This window comes from Eucalyptus grandis, chromosome 9 (assembly GCF_016545825.1).
Source record: "Eucalyptus grandis isolate ANBG69807.140 chromosome 9, ASM1654582v1, whole genome shotgun sequence".
Taxonomy (NCBI): Eukaryota; Viridiplantae; Streptophyta; class Magnoliopsida; order Myrtales; family Myrtaceae; genus Eucalyptus; species Eucalyptus grandis.
The window spans coordinates 17,848,187-17,870,417 of NC_052620.1; the positions used below are offsets into that span (position 1 = coordinate 17,848,187).

Genomic DNA, 22,231 nt, shown 5'->3' on the forward strand with positions numbered 1-22,231 from the left:
ATAATTTTACCACAACTAAGTTTTTTATCACAAAAAATCCTTAACCTATACATTTGTAACAAACATCTAAAATTTTAAACCGATATTTGTAACAAATTTAATTGGATTAATACCACTAGAAACTATAAACATGATTATATAGGATGAACTTACTATCTAATTTTATAATTTGAGGATAAAATTTTCAACGAAATTTAACATAGAACATATTTACCATTTATTCGTAATATTAAGTTTTAGAAGGTTTCACGGTGGTACAGTGTTATGTCGGTATGAAATTTTTGAAAACTTAATAAGTATCATTACACAGATTTGATTCCCGACATCCGATTCGGTTTCCGCACAATTTCAGCACGGACGCCCCCGCCCCGCCGTGTATTCGACCCAGAAAAGTAAGAGAAAAAGGATCCCGCCGTGTCGTACGGTAAATTGCTTTCTGTCTCTCTCTTTTCTCCCGCATTGACCCTGAGCTAGCAGCAAGAATAAGAAGAAGAATCTGCATTTGATTGAAGCTTTCATCGTCTGCAACAATCGGAGAGCTCTATCTCCTCTTCCGATTCGATTCTCTGCTCGCTATCGAAAAGCTCGTACCAGCCTTCTTCAGACCATGAGAGCAGGAGGCGGCGATCGCGCGCGGTGCGAAGTGAGAGGCAAACCGATCAGGCAGAGCTGGAGCTCCAAGTCGAAGATAGAGCTGCCCGTGGTCGTCCTCGCTTGCTCCTTCTTCTTCCTCGCCGGATTCTACGGCTCGTCTCTCCTTGCTCAGGTCGCTGTTTTTGATTGCGCGCGTCTGGATTTTGCTTGCTTGCTGCGCGTGTTTTTTCCAGCGGTTGAAAGTGAGTTGAGTTGAGTTCGTTTGGATCTTGTAGGACGTCTCTGGAGCAGGAGCGAGGGCGAGGGCTCTCGAATCGGTCGGGGACGAGAGAGACTATGTGCCGTTGCCGCGAGGAGAGACCGGGGATGATTCTTTCGTTTCGATTCCTTTCCAGGTTTCCACAACTGTTATGAGACTTTTTTCATTTCTTTCTTTTTTCTTTCCTATTTTGTTGGTAGTTGAATTTGGGATCATCTTTTGGATTTTTCGAATTTTTGTGGTTTTGGTCGGATTCATCTTCAATTGCGTGGATTAACGGTCGTAGAACTTCGTGGGGGTGTGCGTTTTGTGTGGGTCTCTGAACAAAAACAGGACAAATGTTTCTGTTAATTTCTTTCGAACCATATTGTGTCTTTTGTTCTTAGAGAGATAACGTTGCCTAGTCTTTTTTCCCGGTTTATTAGAGAAAAAGTAAAGTTGATCAACTTAAATATTAAAACAGATCTTGCTTCTTTTCTCTGTTTTCGGGTTTTTCTGTTCGTGCTGAGAAAGATCAGCTTTTGTGTTCTCTGTTTTTTGATGAGAACGTAGTCTCACATGATATATTCCGTCTTGTTTCTTGGGTAGGTTTTGAGCTGGGGTCCTCGTGCTCTATACTTTCCTAATTTTGCAACAGCTGAACAATGCCAAAGCATAATAAAAGTGGCAAAGACAGGTCTCAAACCTTCAACCTTGGCGTTGAGAAAGGGAGAAACAGCAGAGAACACGAAGGGCATTAGAACAAGGTATTTTTTGTTTATTTTGTCTGAACTAGTCAATGTCGTATAAGGATTTAAGTGCATGCATCTAAATTGTGTCAGCTGGCTCAATTTGCATTGCTACGTGCCTTGCATAATAAACTGAAAGGCCTCCCCTTTTCTGTTCTTTCAATTGCTATCATTATTTTCTACTACCATCACATAAGTGGAGCTTTTGAAGAGATACATGGACTAATTCCTTATGAATTGGTTTGTGAAAATGTGGAAGCCAAATCCATAACCAGAAATGCAACTTCTACAACGTAATACTATGGACACTGGATGAATTGGACTTTTCCTATGCATCTGAAGTTCCTCTATTTATTTTTCTTTTATATCCAAGCATGTGTGACAATGTGCATTCATTGCATAAGTAGAAATAAGAGGCGGCTTTCTTGTAATGTTTTGTTAACATTTTCTTTCCGAGCAGTTCTGGCATGTTCATAAGTGCTTCTGAAGACAAAACTGGAACCTTGGATATTATTGAAGAGAAAATTGCAAGGGTGACAATGCTTCCAAGGGAACATGGAGAGGTACTATTTTACCTGGGAAGTCATCATTATTAGTTTGTTAATTTGTGATGAAGAGTCCTACCTAGTATCACTTCTCACAACTTGTCAGCCTTTACTATCGCCAGTACTCTCTTCATTCACATCAGAGTGCATACCTTCAGATTTTGTATTTGAATGATCCAAATGAAACAAAGTGCTCTTCCACCTTGAATGCTATTGCACAAACCTAATTAACTAGTTTGTTTTCCTTTGTCTTGGGTAGCTGTTGTTAGGGGTGCAATTGGGGTGAATCGAGTTGATACAGTGCGAATCTCGAGCTTGACTCAACTTACATGCTTGGGTCTCCAAACTCAGTTCGAGCTTGATGGAGTATCAGAATTTAGGCTTGAGCTCGAGTTTAATAAGCTCAAGCAGTTTCCCTGTATATGTGTATGATAGTTAAAATATGCAATTTTAACGATTTATGTGTCTTTCTATAATTAGAAGATATTTTTGAAATATAATGGAATTTCGATTAGACTAATGAGCTTGTCAAGATGAGTATTGGCAAGCTTGAATTCGACTCAACAAGATACTCAGTAGCTCCAGCTTGAGCTACCTTGAAATGGGGTGATCCAATTTCAAGTGATTAGTGAGTGATCCTGAGCTACTTATTAGTAGCTTGACTTAGTTTCACCCCTAGCTGTTGTCTTTATGGCCTACTAGAAGTGAGATTTCAGGGTAAAAGGTATGTGGTGCCATGACCATGAATAGAATAATTTGCGTCTCAACTTTTGAGTAACATAATGGTATAACGACGTTGGATAAGAACAACGTAAGATATGGAAAACCTACTTCCTTCTCAATCTCCAAATATATTTACATTCTTCAAACTGTTACCTCAACAGCTGTGTAGACAATCTAACTTCCTCTTGTGGCTTGTAATTGTGGCTGGAGGGTTTTTTCTTTGTCACTATATTATTGACAGAGAAACAAAATCATACATTGACAGTTTGTGTGTACAGTGTTTTTTCCTCCTGTTCTCAAATTGTGATTGTGAGGTTTTCATATCACTTATCATTTATAGAGGGCAAAAAGCACTTGTTGGTAGTTTGTACCCCATGTTTGAAACTCTTCTTCATTCTCAAATAGTCAATGCATGCGATGTATTCTTTCTTGTTGGTTGAATTTCTTAACCTTCTATTTTCAGGGAAGATCTAAAATTGTTTGAGGATATCACCATGTTTCAGGCATTCAATGTGTTACGCTACGAGATTGGACAGAGATATAATTCTCATTACGATGCATTCAGTCCCGTTGAATATGGTCCACAAAAGAGCCAAAGGGTATGCTTGCTACAAAAATTTGCCTTTACTAATTTGGTGAGGCATGGATGATGATGTCCTTGTAAATGTATGTTATTGATCCCTTAAAAGTCCTTATCATGGAAGTTTGTCAATGAAATTTCAAGATAATGGCAAGGTTAACTATCACTGACAAGGCTGTGAAACACCATCTTTTACATCAGTACAACCTATTATTAAGCTAGATGAGTTCACAGTTCTCTGAAATGTGGGAGTGAAATAACTTGGTGGTTTTCTTGTTCTACTCTCAAATGGAAGATTTTTTTTTGTGTGCGTGTGTGCGGGTGTGCATGTGTGTGTTTGGGTGCGGGTGTGTGTTTGTACATAAGGCTATATTAGTGGAATCTCACGAAAGAAGTTATCTAATCTCCAAAGTTGAGAAATTCCACTGGGGTTGAAGAAGAAGTATGCTTCCACCCTGTTGAACTTCTTTCTTTTTTTTATGTGATGCCTACCCTATCGACTAGGTGGGACTCGCAAAGAAACAAACTGTTCTCCTTTATCTGCTGATAAACTGCCTGGCTATTTCCCCCTTGTCAGTTGCCCTGCTCAGGTGGACGTGGTCATAATTCGTAAAATTCTAACTCAGAAAGTTGCACTTCATAAGAAACTTGTCTACCTGATTCATCACTCTGCTATTTTCCTGTCATCTAATCTTGGCCATGCTCTTTTACTTTCACTTCAGATGTATAGACGAGTGGTGTATGTTTTCATGCTCTGTCGATATTCTTTTCCTGCTTTAAGCATAAATCTTTTCATTTTCGGTTTTTGGAATATATATTCAAGGTTCACTCGACAATAAATTGCTATAGTCAGTTCAATCTAAATTGATGCTTTCTGTGAAGTGTTTTTTGCTTTATCTCTCGACTTTCCTGTTAGTTTCTTCCTATCATATTTCATCAATTCGATGGTAGAGAAACTGTGCTTAGGGGTGAGGTGCAAGAATACTCATATGTTTAACCCTTTCTTATACTTAGTTATGCATAACGTTTATGTTTCAAGAGCTTGAAATGGTTGGTCATTTTACTCTTGCTCAATCTTTGTGTAGGTTGCCTCTTTTTTGCTGTACTTATCTGATGTTGAAGAGGGGGGAGAAACTGTGTTCCCTTTTGAGGTATGTTTGGATAGTCTTCTTCCTCTTAAGTTTGGTTAGACCATGTACTCATTTGACTCTGGCATGCAGAATGGAATTAACATGGATGGGACCTATGATTTTCAACAATGTGTTGGACTGAAGGTGAAACCACGGCAGGGTGATGGACTTCTCTTCTATTCCTTGTTACCAAATGGTACCATTGATCCTGTGAGTACTACTCTTGTTCATCATGAACTGCACCTGCTGAAGTTTTTCTCGCCTCAGAATACTGTCAGTGCTAGATGTGTTCTGAATCTCTTATAGTCAATGCTACGAGCTATACTCTCGGAGTTTTCTACCCCAGTTTCCAGTAAATTGTGTAATTGTGAAGAAAACAAGATCATTCATCTTAGTAAATCTGTCATCTACGATCTCCTTAAAGATAAATATCAGTGCCTTTGCATTTAAATCAATGAAAGTGCTGCTTCTTTGGTTGCCAAGTTGCCGACTCCATAAGAAAATCATGTTTCAAACCATCATTTCGATTGCGACAGCATTGCATAAGATTTCCTTCTGAGTATTTTCTATTGCAAGTCTTGTTATCCCAACAGTTGTTAGAACACTGAAAGAGTCCAAAATATTCTGCTTAACAATTCTTGTGGTGGCCTTGCCAGACCTCACTTCATGGGAGCTGTCCTGTGATCAAAGGGGAGAAATGGGTGGCGACAAAGTGGATTAGAGACCAAGTGCAAGATGACTAATCATCCGTAATACGTCACTAACCACTGTGACATTATGCACAATTTTGCCATATTGAGCATCGGCATGTACTCATTATTTGATTAGTCCCAAGAGGCTTTTTGGTTTAATCAATTGCCCCTTCTTTATGAGTCGTGCCATTAGTGTCATATTAGCACTTGTCCACCAATATTTAAAGATGATCTCTTCCCAAAGACAAAGATTTCACTGATAATGCGAAATTAGTTGGGTCTGGAAGCTCCATTTTCCGTAGTTGATTACACAGATGACTAGAAAGTGATTTGTGAAGCTTGAAATAAAAAACTTTCTGTTTCTTGCCTTTCTAGTTTCCCGACTTTCTTTCTTCTTCAGGGTACTTTAATATAGCATTTTTTTAGTTAATTACAAAGAGAGAAACTGATTTAATTGAATTTTCAACTTGAGCTCAATCTTTGATGTGTGTTAGACTGAAGTTATATAAATAAAATAAAAAATAAAAACAGAGTGAAGCATACGCATTATGCACTAGTAAAATAAAACTCTTAGCTTTTTTATTTTATTGGTCAGTCAACTCTTTGTTGTCAAGAACAGCTATAGAAATCTCAATCGGCAAATTTAGAGTACTCCCTTGGTATCTTTTTACATCTCAATGAACATGTCGCTTGAGAATCACGTGGGAAGACATTTGTCGTTGCTGGAAAGAGTCCTCGCAATTTTGTACGAATCACACGTCAATTCCATCGAGATTGTCTTTTTGGCCAAATAATCGATTGGATCGATGCTGTGTTTCATGATGCGACTTGGCACATTGAAGGCACATCATTGGTTTAACCAGAATTTAAGGGAAAATGCTCGTACGTTAATAGAAAGATTACACGCCAACTAGATTCTCTATCATCGCTCGTGGCCACAGCCTCACCAGTCGGAGTTGTTTGTTGCTAGCCTCAACCGCTGCTGTCACTAGCGAATTAGTGACTTTTCAAAATTCTTTGGTTATTACAACGCACGCGTTACCCATACGAGAGAGACTATTTGGTACAGTCTTCGCATAGTAGTTTCAGTTGTAATAAAGGGAGTCGTGCTATTTCCACCCTTTATTGGTTTATGACACTTTTACATTAAATTGACTGCATTATCTTTTACTAGTCCTGCTTTTGATCTAAGATTGTTTCTTAAATTTTTTTTCCTTTTCTTTTGTTTCAATTTAATGAGAGACGAAAATACTCATTTTCCTGTCAAACCACATTTATTAAGGTTAAATGTAGAAGAAGCAGCTTAGGTGAAAAGAAAGTTTTTCGAAAGGGATGTTGCTAAGTTTTCCTTTTGATAAAAATGAAAAAAATAAGAAAGAAAAAGGTAAGAGATGATCTTAAATCAATAGTGGATTCCACAATAGATAAAGTAGTCAATTCATTGAATAAGGGGTGTCAAGAGCCAATAAGAGAGTGTAAATACTCTGTTGTTTCCATCAAAACATATTCCAAGAAAAGGTTTTTGAGATGTTAAAGAAAATAATTTCCGTCAACAAAAAAAAAAAAAGTCATTTAAAATTAGGAAAAAAGACTTTCGCTTTCTGAAAAACGGAAATCATTTTCCCAGCTCTCGTCTCACGCAATCCTAGCTCATTTTGCCGAATGTTCCTCTTCGCTCATCTCTCTCACGTCCAGAGCTCCTCCTCCTCCTCTCGTCCTCTGTTGTTGCCTCGTGCTTCTCTTTTAGCCGCGTCTGCAAGTAGAGTAGAGAGGTGACATCCGCAGGGCCATTCTCATCTGATTTCCACTCGATGCCTCCGTGATAAGCTCATTTGGCTCCTATCCAGCCACTGTCACGCTCAATCCGCGTCCAAGGTCTCTTTCTTCGTTGCTATGGATTATGATTGAATGTGAATTTTAGAGTGCTTCTCCAACAGATGTTTGAATTTGACACTATCTTTTTCAGGTGTATCATTTGATTGGACTTAAAATTTTGGATGTGAGTTAAAGTAATACCGATACGGACGCGTAACACATGAGATAACACGATACGTTGTTACGTCGTCTCAAAAAATAAAGAATTATGATATGTTGGAACATGTTGTATATTAAATATATATTTTATATATACATAATAAATTATATTTTTATGATTATTTTATTCAAATTAATTTGATTCAAACTTACAAGTAAAAAAAAAAAGCACCTAGAATGAATTTACACTAAAAATATTAATCTACCATTTGTTAATATTATTCATTGTTTCAATTTGATAAATTCAATTCCATTCCAATAATCCGTGAAATTTGGAGGAAAAAAACAAGCAATCCACATTATGAACTCATATACCAGAGTATGTCGGAAGAGAAGAGAAAAAAAAAAACTTGGGGGATGAATCATGTGTTAAAGGAAGTGAGAGTCGGAAGAGATAAAAAAAAAAAAAAAAAAAAACTAGACTTTTCTTCTTTCCCTTTTTATTATTTTGCATATTTATATTTTTAAAATTGACTTTGTACATGTCTGAATTAAGTGTTGAAATTCGATATCCACATGTCAGAATTCCGAACTCAAGTGTTGAAGAGTGTTGGGAGAGTTGATAAAGTGTCGGATTTTTCAACATGTGTTGACTGAGTGTCGAAGAGTATCAGAAAGTGTTAGAAAGTGTCGGATTCGACACAAAGGCTCCCGGAGAGTCTTGGTGCTTCATAGGATGTGAGAGCACGATAATGAAAGAAGGGTCTCATTGTCGAGAACATTATTCTAAAATTCGGCACCAGAGGTAATTGTATGGATTTGGAGTTATTTTTCTTGTATCCTATGCAAGTATAACTATATTATGAAAGGATTTAGTGAATGTGCTAAATGTCAATTTTAAGAAAGTTCATTAGAAATTCTGTGGATTGAGACTATCACCTATTTGGATGCTTTGTATAGAAGTCCACTTGGGGGAATGTGATGGCCCTTTTCTGCTTTGCATAAAGCTTATGCAACAGGCCTGCTTTATAGCATATTCTGTATACAGGTGTAAATTCATCAAGATTGGGACTAGGGTCTGAATATTGTTTTAGCTTCTAATTTGCCATGAAAGGTTATGCTCTTTGGGGAGATTATTGGTTTATCTTGTCTTTGGAGGGGGTGTTCACCCAAATAATGACTTCTGTAATACTTCACTAGCATTTTGTTTATAATCGTGGATTAGTTATTGGGATTTTGTTTCAAAAACAAGGTACAAATATATAGTTAAATTGAATAAAAAAATGATTCGCAATAGAAGCAAAAATGCTCATATATAGTATCTCCTTGACATTGTTTGTGCATTTTGATAAAAAGCACATGGAAGTGAGAAAGAGACTAATCACATTATCATTGTATTGTGCTCTAAAAGTTTGATTATGACATTTCTCAAATCTTAATCCTGAACATCTGATGTCCTCATAGCATTGGTTCTGACGTTTTTCAGATTCTGACCACAAATGTCCGATCTTCTCATAGCATTGCTGAAGTATTCCAATTCTAACATTCTTTAGTTTCAGCCCCACAAATGTTAGACCTTTAGTTCAAACACACCACTAATCTCACCTTAAATGGTAGAGAAAAATTGAAAGAGCTTACTACCATAATTGTGCTAGCTATTGCTATGTGTGAAACTAATTTGATTGATTATTATCTTACGATCATCTCATTATCCTCTCTCAATCACCTTTTATAATTAGTCATAGATCACATTTATTTAATTCAATCCGACTCATCAACTCTAAAATTGTTTCAAAGCATTAATTTGACCGTAATGTTTGAGCTCGATTTGAATCTCCATGTAAGTTCTAAAACTGTTTTAGAACATTAATTCTGATATTAACTATGTAACCGCTACAGAGTATTATTCGGAGCATTAATTTGTAACCGCTTTACAAGACTTTAATTTGACCGTTAAGTTTGAAACCATTTCAGAACATTAATTTGGTCATTTGAATTCAAAATCATATCAAATCATTAAATTGTCCATTAATTTTGAAATCGTTTTGGATCATTAATGTGATGTTAAATCTAGAACCATTTCAGATATTTAATTTAACTACTAAATTTGAACTCACTTTAGATCATTAATACGACCATTGATTCTGAACTTACTTCAAATCATTAATGTCGCCATTAATTCTGAACTCACTTCAGATCATTAATTCAGCTGTTGAAGTTGAACCCACCTTAGATCTTTGACTTGGGTGTAAAATTTAAAACCATTTTAAATCTTTAATATGGCCTGTAAAGTTTGAAATTGTTTTAGAACTTATATATTCAACCCAACTAAATCCGATTTTCTCAATTGCAAACACATTTGTAATATTATCTCTCATGTTCTAACGTCATTCTAAATTTGTCATGGTGTGTGACATCTCTACTTGCATCACTATGCTAGCGGTGGGACTTGTACTAACATGTTTGCACAACCAAGTGAACTTATTATCCTTATCAATCTTTAGTTCTTATAAATCATGAGTGCCATCTAATAATATGTCATGGCTACCCAATGAACTTGTCAGTTTTGGCAACTATGAAATTCATTCCTTCCATCTCTATATGTCCCGATTGAACGAAGACCATGAAATTATTTGTTAAGCCACTAATTCGATCATATGTCCAAATTTAACTGACATGTATATAAGCTACTTATTCTCGGTTACAACCCTAGCCGAATATTTCAATACATTATTATGATTAGATTGCATAAGACATCAATCTTCTATTGTGTATATCTACATATATAACAAGAAGACAGATTAAATAGTGCCCACGGATGTGCCTTTATCAAGTACAAAGATGGTTTGATAAAGCGTTAATATACACACTTGAGAATCACAACAATTCAATAAACAAGTCAATATCGTGGCTTAGGTCTAAGGATTTTACACAAGATCAAAGCATGAATGATTAGTCATTGACTCCACTAAAAGCTTCCATATTGCCAATCATTCTATGTATTTCATGTTCAGTGAACTTGTTTGAGACAAACATTTGTATTCTAGTTTGAGTATCATAATATCCAATGACTTGTGACTCATCATCCCTTGAGGTATCTAATACTCAATGGCGAAACTTGAGAACACACCAGTCTCAACAAAATCATCAATATCCTTTCAATGATTCATTGACCGGAAATTGTTTAAAGATTAAGTTTAACTGTAAACCTATCACACATATTTTTAACACCTTAAGAATTGGTTTAGTGACAATTGATCTTATGGACTCATTCATACAAATGTGACGATAAATGAATATTTCTTTGCTATTAAATGCAACTTAAATCCCTAACATGTAATTATTACCCGATTGCTTTAAGGCATATAGCTAACATTAGCATCTAATGTATTAACCTTCTAGTACTTCACATGCATTTTGCATTTTATGATATGTGCTCCTATGTAGATGGATAATGACAAAATTCAAGTGGCAATAACGGGTGTGGCTGCACCAGTTATGACTATTGTCACATTAGTTACGGATGATTATAATTATTTTGAGAACAACATACCAAGAGAGCCTCGTGTGATGATTATAATTATTTTGAGAACAACATACCAAGAAAGCCTCGTGTGAATCGAGATCTCAAGAGATAGTTGTATATGAATCGTGTATGATACATTGGAGATACTCATTATAAAAACCAAGTAGAATGACAACAAATGCTTTTTTACAACTTTGTAAGACACTCTGTGCAAGTAATTTGTTGCATTTTACAGGAAATGTTTTTATTAGAGAGTAAATGTAACACTCAAAGGTTTTATAACTATTTTGAGGTATGAAATATTGTGCGTGCGTGCGTGTGTGCGTCATATCAATTATTTTAGGATTGTGCCAAAGCAATAGATGGAACTCATCTACATGCATCGGGTCCTTTTGAAATTTGAAGAATATTTCATGGTCGAAAGGAGAGAACAAAATAAAAAAATAAAAAATAAAAAGTATTAGTTGCTATTACATTTGACTTGATATTTCTTATATTTTAGCTAGTTGGGAGGGCACTGCACATGATTCACATAATTTATCTAATGCACTTTAAAAGCTGGATGGGTTGAACATTCCTAGAAGTAAGAAAATGGAATTTAAATGCAACGTTTAAATTGAGCTTAGTATCATAGTGAAGTAGAGGAAGATTTACTTGGAAAAGGATTCTAAAAATAATTTTTATTATGAATAATGAGTTATAGTTTACAATGTCTTTAGCGCCTACTTTTGGGGAGGTTGCCATTTAGGAAATAATCAAATAATCAAAATCAAATAACAGAATTAAGGAAAAATATTGTTAAAGGGAATCAAAATGTGCCCTAAAATATTGATAAAGTTACCCAGGGATGATTTTTTTCCTATGTAGTTGAGAATGAAAAAATTGGAAAGGCACTCTTGGTGAAGAGCACAAATCTTCCAAAAGTGTGGATCGATAAATTTCTATTTGAATGAGAAAATAATTAGTCATACATTTTATTGAGCCATGTTACTAAAAGACTCATGTGTTGAGCTATGTTCCTAAAAGACTGTTCTCTCTTTTTATTTTGTTGTTGTTAGTACTTTGAGACTTCTTTGTAGTGTGTGTGTACGCGTATATATCTTGAGTCAATTCTATGTATTGTCTTTTTATGTGTTACTATTTCGCTTATTAAGCTCGCTCTTGCACAGGCTCTTTCTCTCTCTCAGAGTACTCAAATATGACGGAGAGAAACGAAATGTAAGGACGAGAAACAAATAGTGTACTTGTGATCGTCAAAATGAACTATATTGTGCATCATCTTCTTGTGTAGGGAAACATTAGACTGAATTTGCCTTGCCTTGCTGGTTAATGCTCCTTCTTGAGGAATATTTGAGTATAGCACATCATTTACATAAAAATGTGTGACGGACCCATTCTTTGACTTGCATTTATTGAGAATATTTGAGTATAACATATCATTTACATAAAAATGTGTGACGGACCCATTTTTCGACTTGCATTTATTGATTAACAGAGGCGAAAATATACATTAATATCAAAACAGGGTCCACTTGACCTCCGTGGACTTGAGCTAGGCTTCAATGGATTTGAGTCCAAGCGTCGGGATCTAAGCATGAGTCCTAAGGTCTAGGCTCAGCCATGATGGGCTTCATTTATTTTTCATGTGTTATTTTTTGAAAAATACTTTTCAGGAATTAATTTTTAGAAAGATGATTATATATTCTAATGTTTTGCTGAAATTTGAAAATCGTTAGATTTGATTTTCCTAAATAGATATACACTATTCAAGCTCTAATAAATTGCACATGGCCAACTTAAGAACTACGTACGTGCACTAGAGCCTCACGTTCAGCCTCGATGGACCTCGACCTAGGTGTCAAGGAGTGGAGTATGGACACACGAGCCCTAAGCACAACTTCAATGGACATGAGCATAGGCACTGAGGTCACAAGTTCGGCCTTGATAGACCTAGGCACAGCCTCTGTGGATCTGCGCATGAACTTCGTGGACCTGAGTGTCAAGGCATTAAACATAAGCACCAGTCTCGGTGGACTTCGGGTACCAAAGTCCCAAGTTCAACGGTATGGACTTGAGTGTGGGCATTAAGATCCAAGCATGGCCACCGGGGTCCCATAGGCCTCAGTAAACCTGGGTTTGAGCGCTAGAGACTTAGTCCTAATCCTAAATGCCAAAAGCCAACATTGAATTTTCCATCCCCAAGCATATTGTTTCAAATAAAAGCGTCAATACCTAATTATTTTATTGAAAAACGATTTAGCGGCCATTAATAAAGTCAATTTTGTAATTAAACGATTTAGCGGCAATTAATAAAGTCAATTTTGTAATTAAATATTTGTCGTTCCCTTCATACGATTAATATCGCTCCTAACTTAACTTTAGTAAAATTTCATTTTTCGGTCCTTTTTTTAGCAATTACAGAAAATGTGCATCCTCAAATTAAGTCATAGGTCATTAAAATTTCTGATGGGATAATGGAATTCTCCGCATTGCAATCTTTAAAAAGAGTACATTATCAACAACCTTCTGAAATACAGCACAAAATATAAATTTCTATATGCTTTCAGAGTTTCCTAATTTACAAAATAAAACCCCCAAAAACAATGAAATAGGCACCAAAAAAATACAATGGCTTGCCTTGTTGCACAAAGATACAGAACGGTAATAATGCCACCCTGATCATTCACCATCCAAGCCATGACCAAGTTAGATAGAGCTTTCCATAACCTGTATCCGAAATAAAAAAGGACACAAAAGACCGGTCAAAGTGGTGTTACCTTATGAGCCAAGGTATCTAGTAAAATGAAATTTGTGAACTGATAGAGCTCATCGAACTTCTGGGTTCAAAGATCAGCAAAGTTCAAGTAAGACCTTCGTTGGTGAGTCTCCTCCTCAACAAACCAACATCAGACAACAGCCACATCCATATCTCAGCGCACATTTTTACCTCTTAGTCCATGATATCCAGTTCCTAAAGTAAAGATGCTTGATCCAAACTTCAGATGTTTGTGATACCATCTGGTCAACAAACAGCAGTTATAAGTCCCATATAAGAGTTACCCAGTATCCCAAAGATCCAAACACTAAGCTCGGTGGAGCAACTGAGGCATACAGGTCTACCTGAACATGCAGGTTCCACAGGCTTGGTAGGTTCTGCAAAGTTGCCTCTGACATTCCTTAGTTCGCACGCAAGTGTAATCCAGAGCTTTTGAACTTCAAAAATCGTGACTTTGCTTTAGCATGGTAGCATGCATAAGACAAAGATTCAAACGGTAGAACTCAGTGGAGCAACTAAGGCATACAGGTCTACCTGAACATGCAGGTTCTGCAGGCTCTGTAGGTTTCTCGCACATTCCTTGGTGCACACACAGAAGTGTAATCCAGGACTTTGAACTTCGAGAATTGTATGACTTTGATTTAGCATGGTATCATGAATAAGACACTTTAGATGTCCTACAGATCTCCCTAGACCATACAAATCTCCTTTGACATCTATTCCATCAAAATGGACATGTGGTGATCAACCATCATTCTCAGAACTCAAGAGGCCACCCTAAAGGGATCAGATTAATTGACATCCCAACAGTCAGCTTTTCAAAGCAAAGTGGCAGTTTCTGCATCTTATTTAGGCCAGAATATTGCTAGCTTGCTCTTTGTAGCTTATGTAAATGCAAGGAGAGGTTTAGGACACAAAAGTGAACTCTTAGACAAGCTTCTTGCACCAACTGAGAAGTCTAAAGAGGTGTCCTTCCACAACACCTCTGACTGTTTGTTTCCTTCTCTTAACATCTTCAATATCTAATGTTCTATATGCAAGAGCAAGTAGATACACAGCTGGGTGGAGTCTCCTGCACAGAAAATGAGCATCATAAATATTTATCCAATAATTCTTTCCTTTGCCTGCACTTGAAAAGCCAAGCATATGATCTTACCCTACTCCTCATTGGCTATTGTAAATATATGGGTGATGAACAGTTCAGTATAGAAAAAAAAACCTTGCGGGTGAATAGTGCTTGATGTCTAGCCCCTAGGTCTCAAGTACAATGACTGAAAAGAAGCCCATTCCACATGCTTTAACAAAGACAACCTTTCAACCAAGAAAAACAAAAAAGTAAATGCAGGGCCAAGCTTATTTCAGTTACTTTGTGGCACACGGATTTTATCAGCTTTTGGCATCTAATGGTAAAGTTCAGGTGGATACTGTAAAAGCATTGATTTGCAGTACCTAGAGCATAGCACAACTCTCTTCAAGAACACATGCGCATGACGACTAAGCATGAAAGTTCGTGGACAATCATGAATTCTCTAGCCCAACTAAAATGAAAGGCCAAATTTGAACTCTCTAAGAGAGAAAGGGCAATAGAACTCCAGTCGTCCCAGCTAAAGTAGGTCACCCAAGAATTGGAATTCGTTCAAAGATCAAGTGAAGATCCTTATTTGGCTCTTAATTTGGTTCCCAGTCCCATGTAGACATACAAAAACCCAGCCTCATTGATGGCAATTAATTGAGATGACACTCTAGAATTAAATCCAATTTACCTTTTGCAGTTTGAGATTTTAAACTCAAAAGAGAACTTATGTGACCAGTTGATTGCGATGGGGGAAAATTTTCCTATTCCTAGTCAGGCAACAATGGGGGAACAGTTCTTATTTCTTGACGAACTAAAAGTTGAGAAGAGAAGTGAGATGAAGACCTGCATATCAACCCTATCTTTCAGTATCAGCCACAAAATGACGTTAAGCATTCAATTTTTCTCACAACTTTATCATTTCATAAAAAGGGGTAATTGATATTTCATGGGAGAATATTAATTGTATAGCTTCTAATCTCTATAGGCGCAGGTGAATTTCTCTATGCTACTAGGCCCTTACGGAAGAATTCAGCTTGTTACTTTCAAAATAATATCAAATTCACCAGAAGCAAGCTTTCATTTATATCCAGCTTTCAAGTACCATTGCATTTTTACATCTATTACTTGGAGGAGTTAAAGCCGGCAAGCAAGTTAGCAAAATCAACAATGGTTAAAATGGAAAGAACAATCCATGAGCTTTCTTGATGTTCAATAATTTACACTGGCATAGCTAAAAACTAACAAAGAAGAGTATTTAAACCGGTATCTAACATTAACTCTGATATGGCTTTTCAATCACTGAGAAAGAAAAGAAAATAAACGTAGGTTTACTATTCCAGTACCCATGCCATGCACTTACTTGTCAAACTGTCCCTCCACGTCAAAACCATCCCAGTATCTCTGGGATGGAACTGTTTTGCTTTTCTCATCTCTTCCAAATGTTTCAACATACCAGCCCCCAATATCATGCATTGCACACCTTGGCTCGAACAGCCAAAACCTGAGAAAGCTTTCAACAGGGTTGTTAGGAGTAGAATGGAGTACAATAAATAGTCATACAGAAATAACTGACAAAATAGAAAAGCCTGATCAATTTGCATTACTTTTGAGAAGTTGCTTTTGTGATTACAGTTCAGAGCTAAACCAATTAGGGCGTGCATGATAAAATTTCTACTTTTCTATTTCTCTGTTTCTTTGTTTTCCGAAACAGGTTTGGAACAAAAATCCGTTTGGTAACGCAATTTGATTTTTTTATTTCCGGAACAGATTTCTATTCCAGAAATAGATTTGAAGAAGAAACCATAAGCTCAAATTTTTAATTTCTCAATTTCTGAAATAATTCAATTTTTGTTCCAGAAATTATATCATTCGCACCCTTAGTCCGTGAAAAATATGTTCCCTGTTCCCTTTACAACTTTGACCTATTATGTATGTGGCGCGCGTGCGCCAGCGAGCGAGCGAGCGAGAGAGAGAGAGAGAGAGAGAGAGAGAGAGACCAGATCATTTTGACCAATACCACTCTAGTCTAAGCATTTGCTAACTATTACCCTACGCCAAATAATAAACGAATGACACTTTTTTCACAAAATTTCCTTCTTAGTTCTTCCCCATGAAAATCCCAAATGAAACATATATTCTGGTTCATTCCCACTGCTGTATATAAGCTACTCCACATTAACAAGATCATCTAACATATCTCTGGATGAAGTGTTTCCTCCTTTCAGTCTTTAATTTCAAGTGTCTAACTGGAGATCTGAGAATGACATGGCAGAGATACTGATGTCAATCTGATTAAGCATCAGAAGAATAAGATGTATTCACAGAAGAGAAGAGAAAAGCCTCTCGGAGGCTTGAATAATAATGCAGGATATCTTGTGTACATCTTCAAAGAAATCCCATACATTTTTCATCCCTAGTTTTGTAATGACTCAAGGACAAATCCACCTAAGCCAAGCCCCTGGAGAAGTATCGAATATTAATGTTTGGACTAATCATACAGGTCATTTCTTGTGTACATCTTCAATAAAAGCACCTTCAATACATGCAAAATTAAATTGTAAAAGGAAAATTAGATGGTCCTAGTGGACACGCACACTGGGATCAGTTCCTATATATATATAAAAGGTCCTGAATGGATGTTCTAGTGAATTTCTAGAGCAAAAGCAAGGATAGTATACATAAATATTGCAACATACTCAAATGCACAGGCATTACCTAGCCTACAAAATCATAAGATTGCTAATGATCCATCCTCTTCCTTGCACAAGGATTACACATCAACTGTAAATTATTACAAAGACTGTCCTACATAAATATAGCTAGAGTTCAACATGGGATCTTGAGATAGAAAAATAATTACAAGCAACAAATCTTACTTGCTAGAGGGTAGCCGGGCCCTAGTACTTCTGCACTCACAAATGGAAATCTTATCTCCGCATTGATACCAGTGCATATGCTTTACCTGAGAAAAATATAATTAAACATAATGACTGAATATATGTTAAAGTGTACAAATCAGTGGAAAACATAAGTAAAACCCACAGACCTACTCAATGATACAGATTATAGTTTGTACAGATTTTTCTAGCAAAAGTCTATGTGGCCACAGAAAAGACATTGCTAATAGATTGGTCAGCGAGCTAAAATACAACCATTCACTCAAAGCAAAGTTTGCAGCAGAAAGAGCTACCACAAGGTGGGAAAGCTAGTGATTGGGAATTCGATATAGATCCCACCGTCCAGAATTTAACAAAGATATGGAAGCCAAAAATTTCTTGCTGCCAAAAAGTCCAAGGTCATTCCATCGTAGTATTCATTACAAGGACAAAAACTTAAATGCTGTGCATCTTTTCTGACAAAAACCGGCCACACTTGTGCTAAATCACCACACAAGGCATGCTGAATCAATCGGCTAAGTTCTCTGGCATCTAAACAATGTCAAGTCTTAAAATCACATGCATCTTTCTCTCTCTCCCCATCTAAGTATGTTAATAGGGCTATGTACAGTCACTTGAAATACATCAATTTATTATTATGTAAGTGAAAAAAAGACACAAAAGAACTAGTAGTCCAGGGCATTTGGAACAGCGCACTACCAGCCTCCTTGACATTGAAAAATTTGTTGCATGCATGTGATAACTCTAAAAAATTTGCACATAGAAGAAGTTGCAAGTACATGCTCGATCGTAAAGGACAAAAAATTAGTCTGAATATATCTTATCAACCAAAGTAGAATGAAAAAATTTCAATACGAAGGACACTTGTAAAATTTAAGTACTGATGATGCAAACAGACCAGAAATGTTCTGTGTTTCATTATCACATGGGTTTTGGTGCCACTGCTATCATAAACGAAGCATGATCCTTCTTCTGGGCTGGTACCCAGTCCTACTACTGTTCCCAGTGGAGTTGACCCAACTCCAAAGCCTCTAGAGGAAAGAAACTCTTGGCTATTATCCATGCAGTCCTTATGTGAACTGAGAAACACATATATATGATCATCAGCATCATCATTTCTGATTCCCTTGCAACAGCTTTGGGGAGGCAATCTTATTGCTTTGGCCACTACTCTTCCAGATATATGTAACTCCAGGTCTTTATATGCATCAGATGCATAATTTGTACCACTGGTCTCTGTCTGAGAAACATCAGCATTTACTTGCATTCTATAATTGATGGAAGTGTCCGTGTTATTTCTCATAAAACACTCACCAAGACCCGCTGATTGATAAGCATTTAACTTCTCATGGAAGGCAGATGCTAATTCAGGAATCTTGTTGACCAGACAGACCATGCCAAAGAGATATCGGCCTGAAACCAAGTGCAATACCTCTGGAGTTTCATGAAGAGACCGCTCCTCAGCTTCAAAGCAGTCGGGAAGAAGATCCAGCGACTCAATCCAAGGGCCATAATATGCTGTGCGTATTGCTGAATAGAAGTCCCCTTCAAGTATATCAAAATAGCCTGTTCCAGTGACCACTTTGTTCTCTGACAATATATCATTGATAGCATATCTATACCACTTCAACCATTCAACAACTTCCATCTCCTTATATACTGTTGCATGTGATCTGTACACATAAGAAACTGAATACTCTCTTGAAAGTTTCTGTACTAGCTTTTTCTGAGTCAAAAGGTACCTATCATAATGGGCCCTCTTTCCAGCATCAGAGAGAATCTGCAACTCATGGCCGATTATGCTTTAAAGTCAGGCAAGCCTCTACTAAATCGCAGAAATAAACAACAGTCGTCATCGACAAGGCAACAACTCTGGAAAATCTCCAGTCATGATATTTCTAGATCAGAATTACACCTGATGATAGCAAAGACATGATGAACAAAACACATAAGCCCAAAAAGAACTTCATTTAGCGTTCCATGAAGGGGATATTGCATCGTAAACTTTCATTTTAGGACTTGCGCTACGCCCTGCAATGCAGTTAGCGCATCGATTGCTGACATCTCCTACACATTTAGAGTTCATATAGACCAAGTACGCAATTACCAGTGACGAAAACCGAAATGCGATTCACATTGAAGCCGAGAAACTACTATACAAAGTATTCTCAACTTTTTCGAATTACTCAAGATTTGAACTTTTTAGCTCCAAATTTCTCAGAGTGAAAAAGAGGGAGAGCTAACCCGAGAAATACCGCTCTACGCCATAATTCAAGAAATGCAAGCTCCGCCCAGGTTCGATCATGTCATGAAATATCCAAAACAACCAACAGGAACACTCGAAAACCAAAATGATCGTCCAACAGACGATCAATTCACATACCTCGTAAGCTGCAAGAATCTGAACGAATCGCTGACAAGTCCCGGCGTCGTTCAACGACCCGGCGAGGTCAGGGTGGGTTTCCTTGGCCAATCTGCGGAACGACGCCTTGATTTCGGCGAACGAGCTGGTCTCCGGCACTCCCAGCAGCTCGTACGCGTTGCCCCCGCCGAGCTCGGGCCGAGACGAGTCGCCGCCGGTGCTGCTGAGCCGGCGGTGGGATCCGCGGTTCGGATACGGAACGGGGGCGGCGAAACCCAGACGGGGTAGCTGGGGAAAGCGTTGAATCGGCAGCCGGCGACGGTGGATATTAGCGAGAGAGGCCATGATTACGGGTTTCTCTTTCTTCGATTGACTGCAGAGTGTTATCGCGCGATGGCACTGAGGGATGCACCGACTGAGTTGGGAGGTTGGACTGAACTGCACCGCGGTCACCGATGAAATCGATAGAGTATAATGCATGGCTGTTGAAGGTAACGATTTTTTTTTTGGTCGTAAGGAAACGAAATTGAGTAGAGGATACTAGTGAGAAAAACAAAAAGTGATTTGGCCCATTTTTCAATTAACATTTAAGGGCTGTGCAGATGAACGGAAAAAAAAAAAAGCCACTGTAGCAAAAATTAAGGATGCATGTGATAAAATTTATGTTTTATTTATTTGGGTTAATACTCTGAAAAACCCAAAACTGGTACACTTGTGACAAATTTACCCCAAATTATTTTTTTGACCATAAAAAACCCTAAACTGGTATACGTTTGACAAATTTACTCCAAACTGGTACACTTGTGACAAATTTATCTTTTGTTAGTTTTTATTAAATTTTATTCTCAAATTATTAAGTTAAATGACACGTGATAGTTGACCAGTATACTAATTTAGGACTTTATGCTCCGTTTGTCACAGTTTACAATTTTTGTGATTTTTTTGTGGTATTAATCCAATTTAGCAAAGGGTATATTTGTCATAAATTTACCATTTTTTAGGTTTTTTGCAATCGAATAAATTAGTTTATGGTAAATTTGTCATAAATGTACTTAGGTTTATAGTTTTTTATAGTCGATCGGGGTAAATTTGTCACAAGTATACCGGTTTAGGGTTTTTCATGGTCAAAAAAATGATTTGGGGTAAATTTGTCACAAATGTACCAGTTTTAGGTTTTTCAGGATATTAACCCTAAATATCTTTATTTTTTTGTTTCCAGGTTTAAAATATAAATTTTTTTGGTAACGCAATTTCATTTTTATTTCTAACAGATTTCTATTCCAAAAATAGATTTGGAGCGAGAAATCATAAATTAAAATTTCTCCAGAAATTAAAATTTTTAACTTTTATATTTTTGGAATAGAAAAGAGAAATAATTTTTTTCTCATTGTTCACTTTTGTCACCGTTCATTACCCATTTGCTGCTCGTGCAATGCTAGACACCCGCCGCTAGTTACCAACTGCTTGCCATTGGCCCGGCCACTAGCGCAAACCGCCCGACCATTAGATGTCGACCACCGACCATCGCACTCCAACTGCTCGTCACCAATCGCTAGTCGCCAAATGCTGGACGCCCACCGATTGTTGGTTGCTCATCGCTAATCATTAGATGCCGAAGGCTCACCACCAACCACCGAATGTTTGCCGATGACTATCTGCCGCTCGCCACTAGCCACCGAGATGTCAACCGCCCGCCACCTATTGCCGAACTCCAACCACTGGCCACCCACCACCAACCTCTTATCGTTGGACTCCGGATGTCGAATGTCAAACATCAAACTCCATATGTGGGAAGCCGGTTGTCGATCATTGGACTTTGGTGTCGGACTCCGGACTTTTGCTGCCCGTCACCGATCACCAAACTTGGCGCCGGACGCCGAACATCAAACTTTGGACTTCAGCTGCCCGCCGTTGATCACTAGACGCCGAACGCCAGTTACCGAACGTCGGACTTCGATCACCGGACGCCGGTCGTTACTCTTCTTAGAATTAGAAATTTATTTTGTTATTAAACGAATTTTTATTTCAAAAATAAAAATTTTAAATTGTTAGCAAATGCGTTTCTTTACTCAAAAACTCGTCCATGGAATAGAAATTAAGAAATCAATTACTACCTAGAAATTTTGTCACGCGTTTCGAAAGATGAGGTTGGAAGGGTGACGCACGTGAGAGAGAGGTGCAATTGTTTCAGCTGTTATAAAAAAAAAAAAAAAAAAAAAAAAAAAAAATGGGGTATTCTGACTTTTAAATTATTTGACAAACAGATTAACAATTAAAATACCTCATTTTTAAAATTCTCTTTTGACGTACATGATGTGGCTTTCTATAGATGAATGAGATTTCAAATTAAGCATACCACATTGTCAGATT

The 22,231-nt window shown here is 37.3% G+C and overlaps 2 protein-coding genes across 11 annotated transcripts; one reads left to right on the top strand and one right to left on the bottom strand.

Annotated features, from left to right (window-relative positions):
- The first annotated feature begins 320 nt into the window (after positions 1-320).
- Positions 321-5,619, top strand: LOC104418460 (probable prolyl 4-hydroxylase 9). Its single transcript, XM_010029818.3, has 9 exons — positions 321-424; positions 513-766; positions 870-989; positions 1,442-1,599; positions 2,042-2,144; positions 3,353-3,448; positions 4,515-4,580; positions 4,650-4,769; positions 5,216-5,619. The coding sequence occupies exons 2-9, from the start codon at positions 608-610 to the stop codon at positions 5,300-5,302; spliced, it is 909 nt and encodes a 302-aa protein (XP_010028120.2). The 5' UTR covers positions 321-424; positions 513-607; the 3' UTR covers positions 5,303-5,619.
- Positions 5,620-13,205: 7,586 nt separating this feature from the next.
- On the bottom strand, positions 13,206-20,373 carry LOC104418461. Of its 10 annotated transcripts, XR_005546611.1 has the most exons (9): positions 19,883-20,368; positions 18,398-19,279; positions 17,479-17,564; positions 15,963-16,103; positions 14,062-14,599; positions 13,872-13,964; positions 13,699-13,769; positions 13,529-13,588; positions 13,206-13,426 (listed from the first exon to the last, which is right to left on the bottom strand). XR_005546611.1 is itself a non-coding variant. In XM_010029819.3 (5 exons), the coding sequence occupies exons 1-5, from the start codon at positions 20,339-20,341 to the stop codon at positions 14,455-14,457; spliced, it is 1,713 nt and encodes a 570-aa protein (XP_010028121.2). In that variant the 5' UTR covers positions 20,342-20,368; the 3' UTR covers positions 13,206-14,454. The 10 variants fall into 10 exon arrangements, 2 of the variants coding, with proteins under 2 accessions (XP_010028121.2, XP_010028123.2); XR_005546610.1 differs by lacking the exon at positions 13,529-13,588 and having other exon boundaries at positions 13,206-13,478; XR_005546609.1 differs by having other exon boundaries at positions 13,206-13,588.
- Positions 20,374-22,231: the final 1,858 nt, after the last annotated feature.

Bases quoted from the DNA above. Each gene is read 5' to 3' on its own strand.
- LOC104418460 (XM_010029818.3), top strand. From the start codon at position 608: ATGAGAGCAGGAGGCGGCGATCGCGCGCGGTGCGAAGTGAGAGGCAAA. The intron at 767-869 runs GTCGCTGTTTTT...TGGATCTTGTAG, and splicing joins GCTCGTCTCTCCTTGCTCAG to GACGTCTCTGGAGCAGGAGC. The intron at 990-1,441 runs GTTTCCACAACT...TTTCTTGGGTAG, and splicing joins TCGTTTCGATTCCTTTCCAG to GTTTTGAGCTGGGGTCCTCG.
- LOC104418461 (XM_010029819.3), bottom strand. From the start codon at position 20,341: ATGCATTATACTCTATCGATTTCATCGGTGACCGCGGTGCAGTTCAGT. The intron at 19,280-19,882 runs GTATGTGAATTG...CATGAGTTGCAG, and splicing joins AGATTCTTGCAGCTTACGAG to ATTCTCTCTGATGCTGGAAA. The intron at 14,600-15,962 runs GTAAGTGCATGG...TTTTCTGTGCAG, and splicing joins GTGGAGGGACAGTTTGACAA to GAGACTCCACCCAGCTGTGT.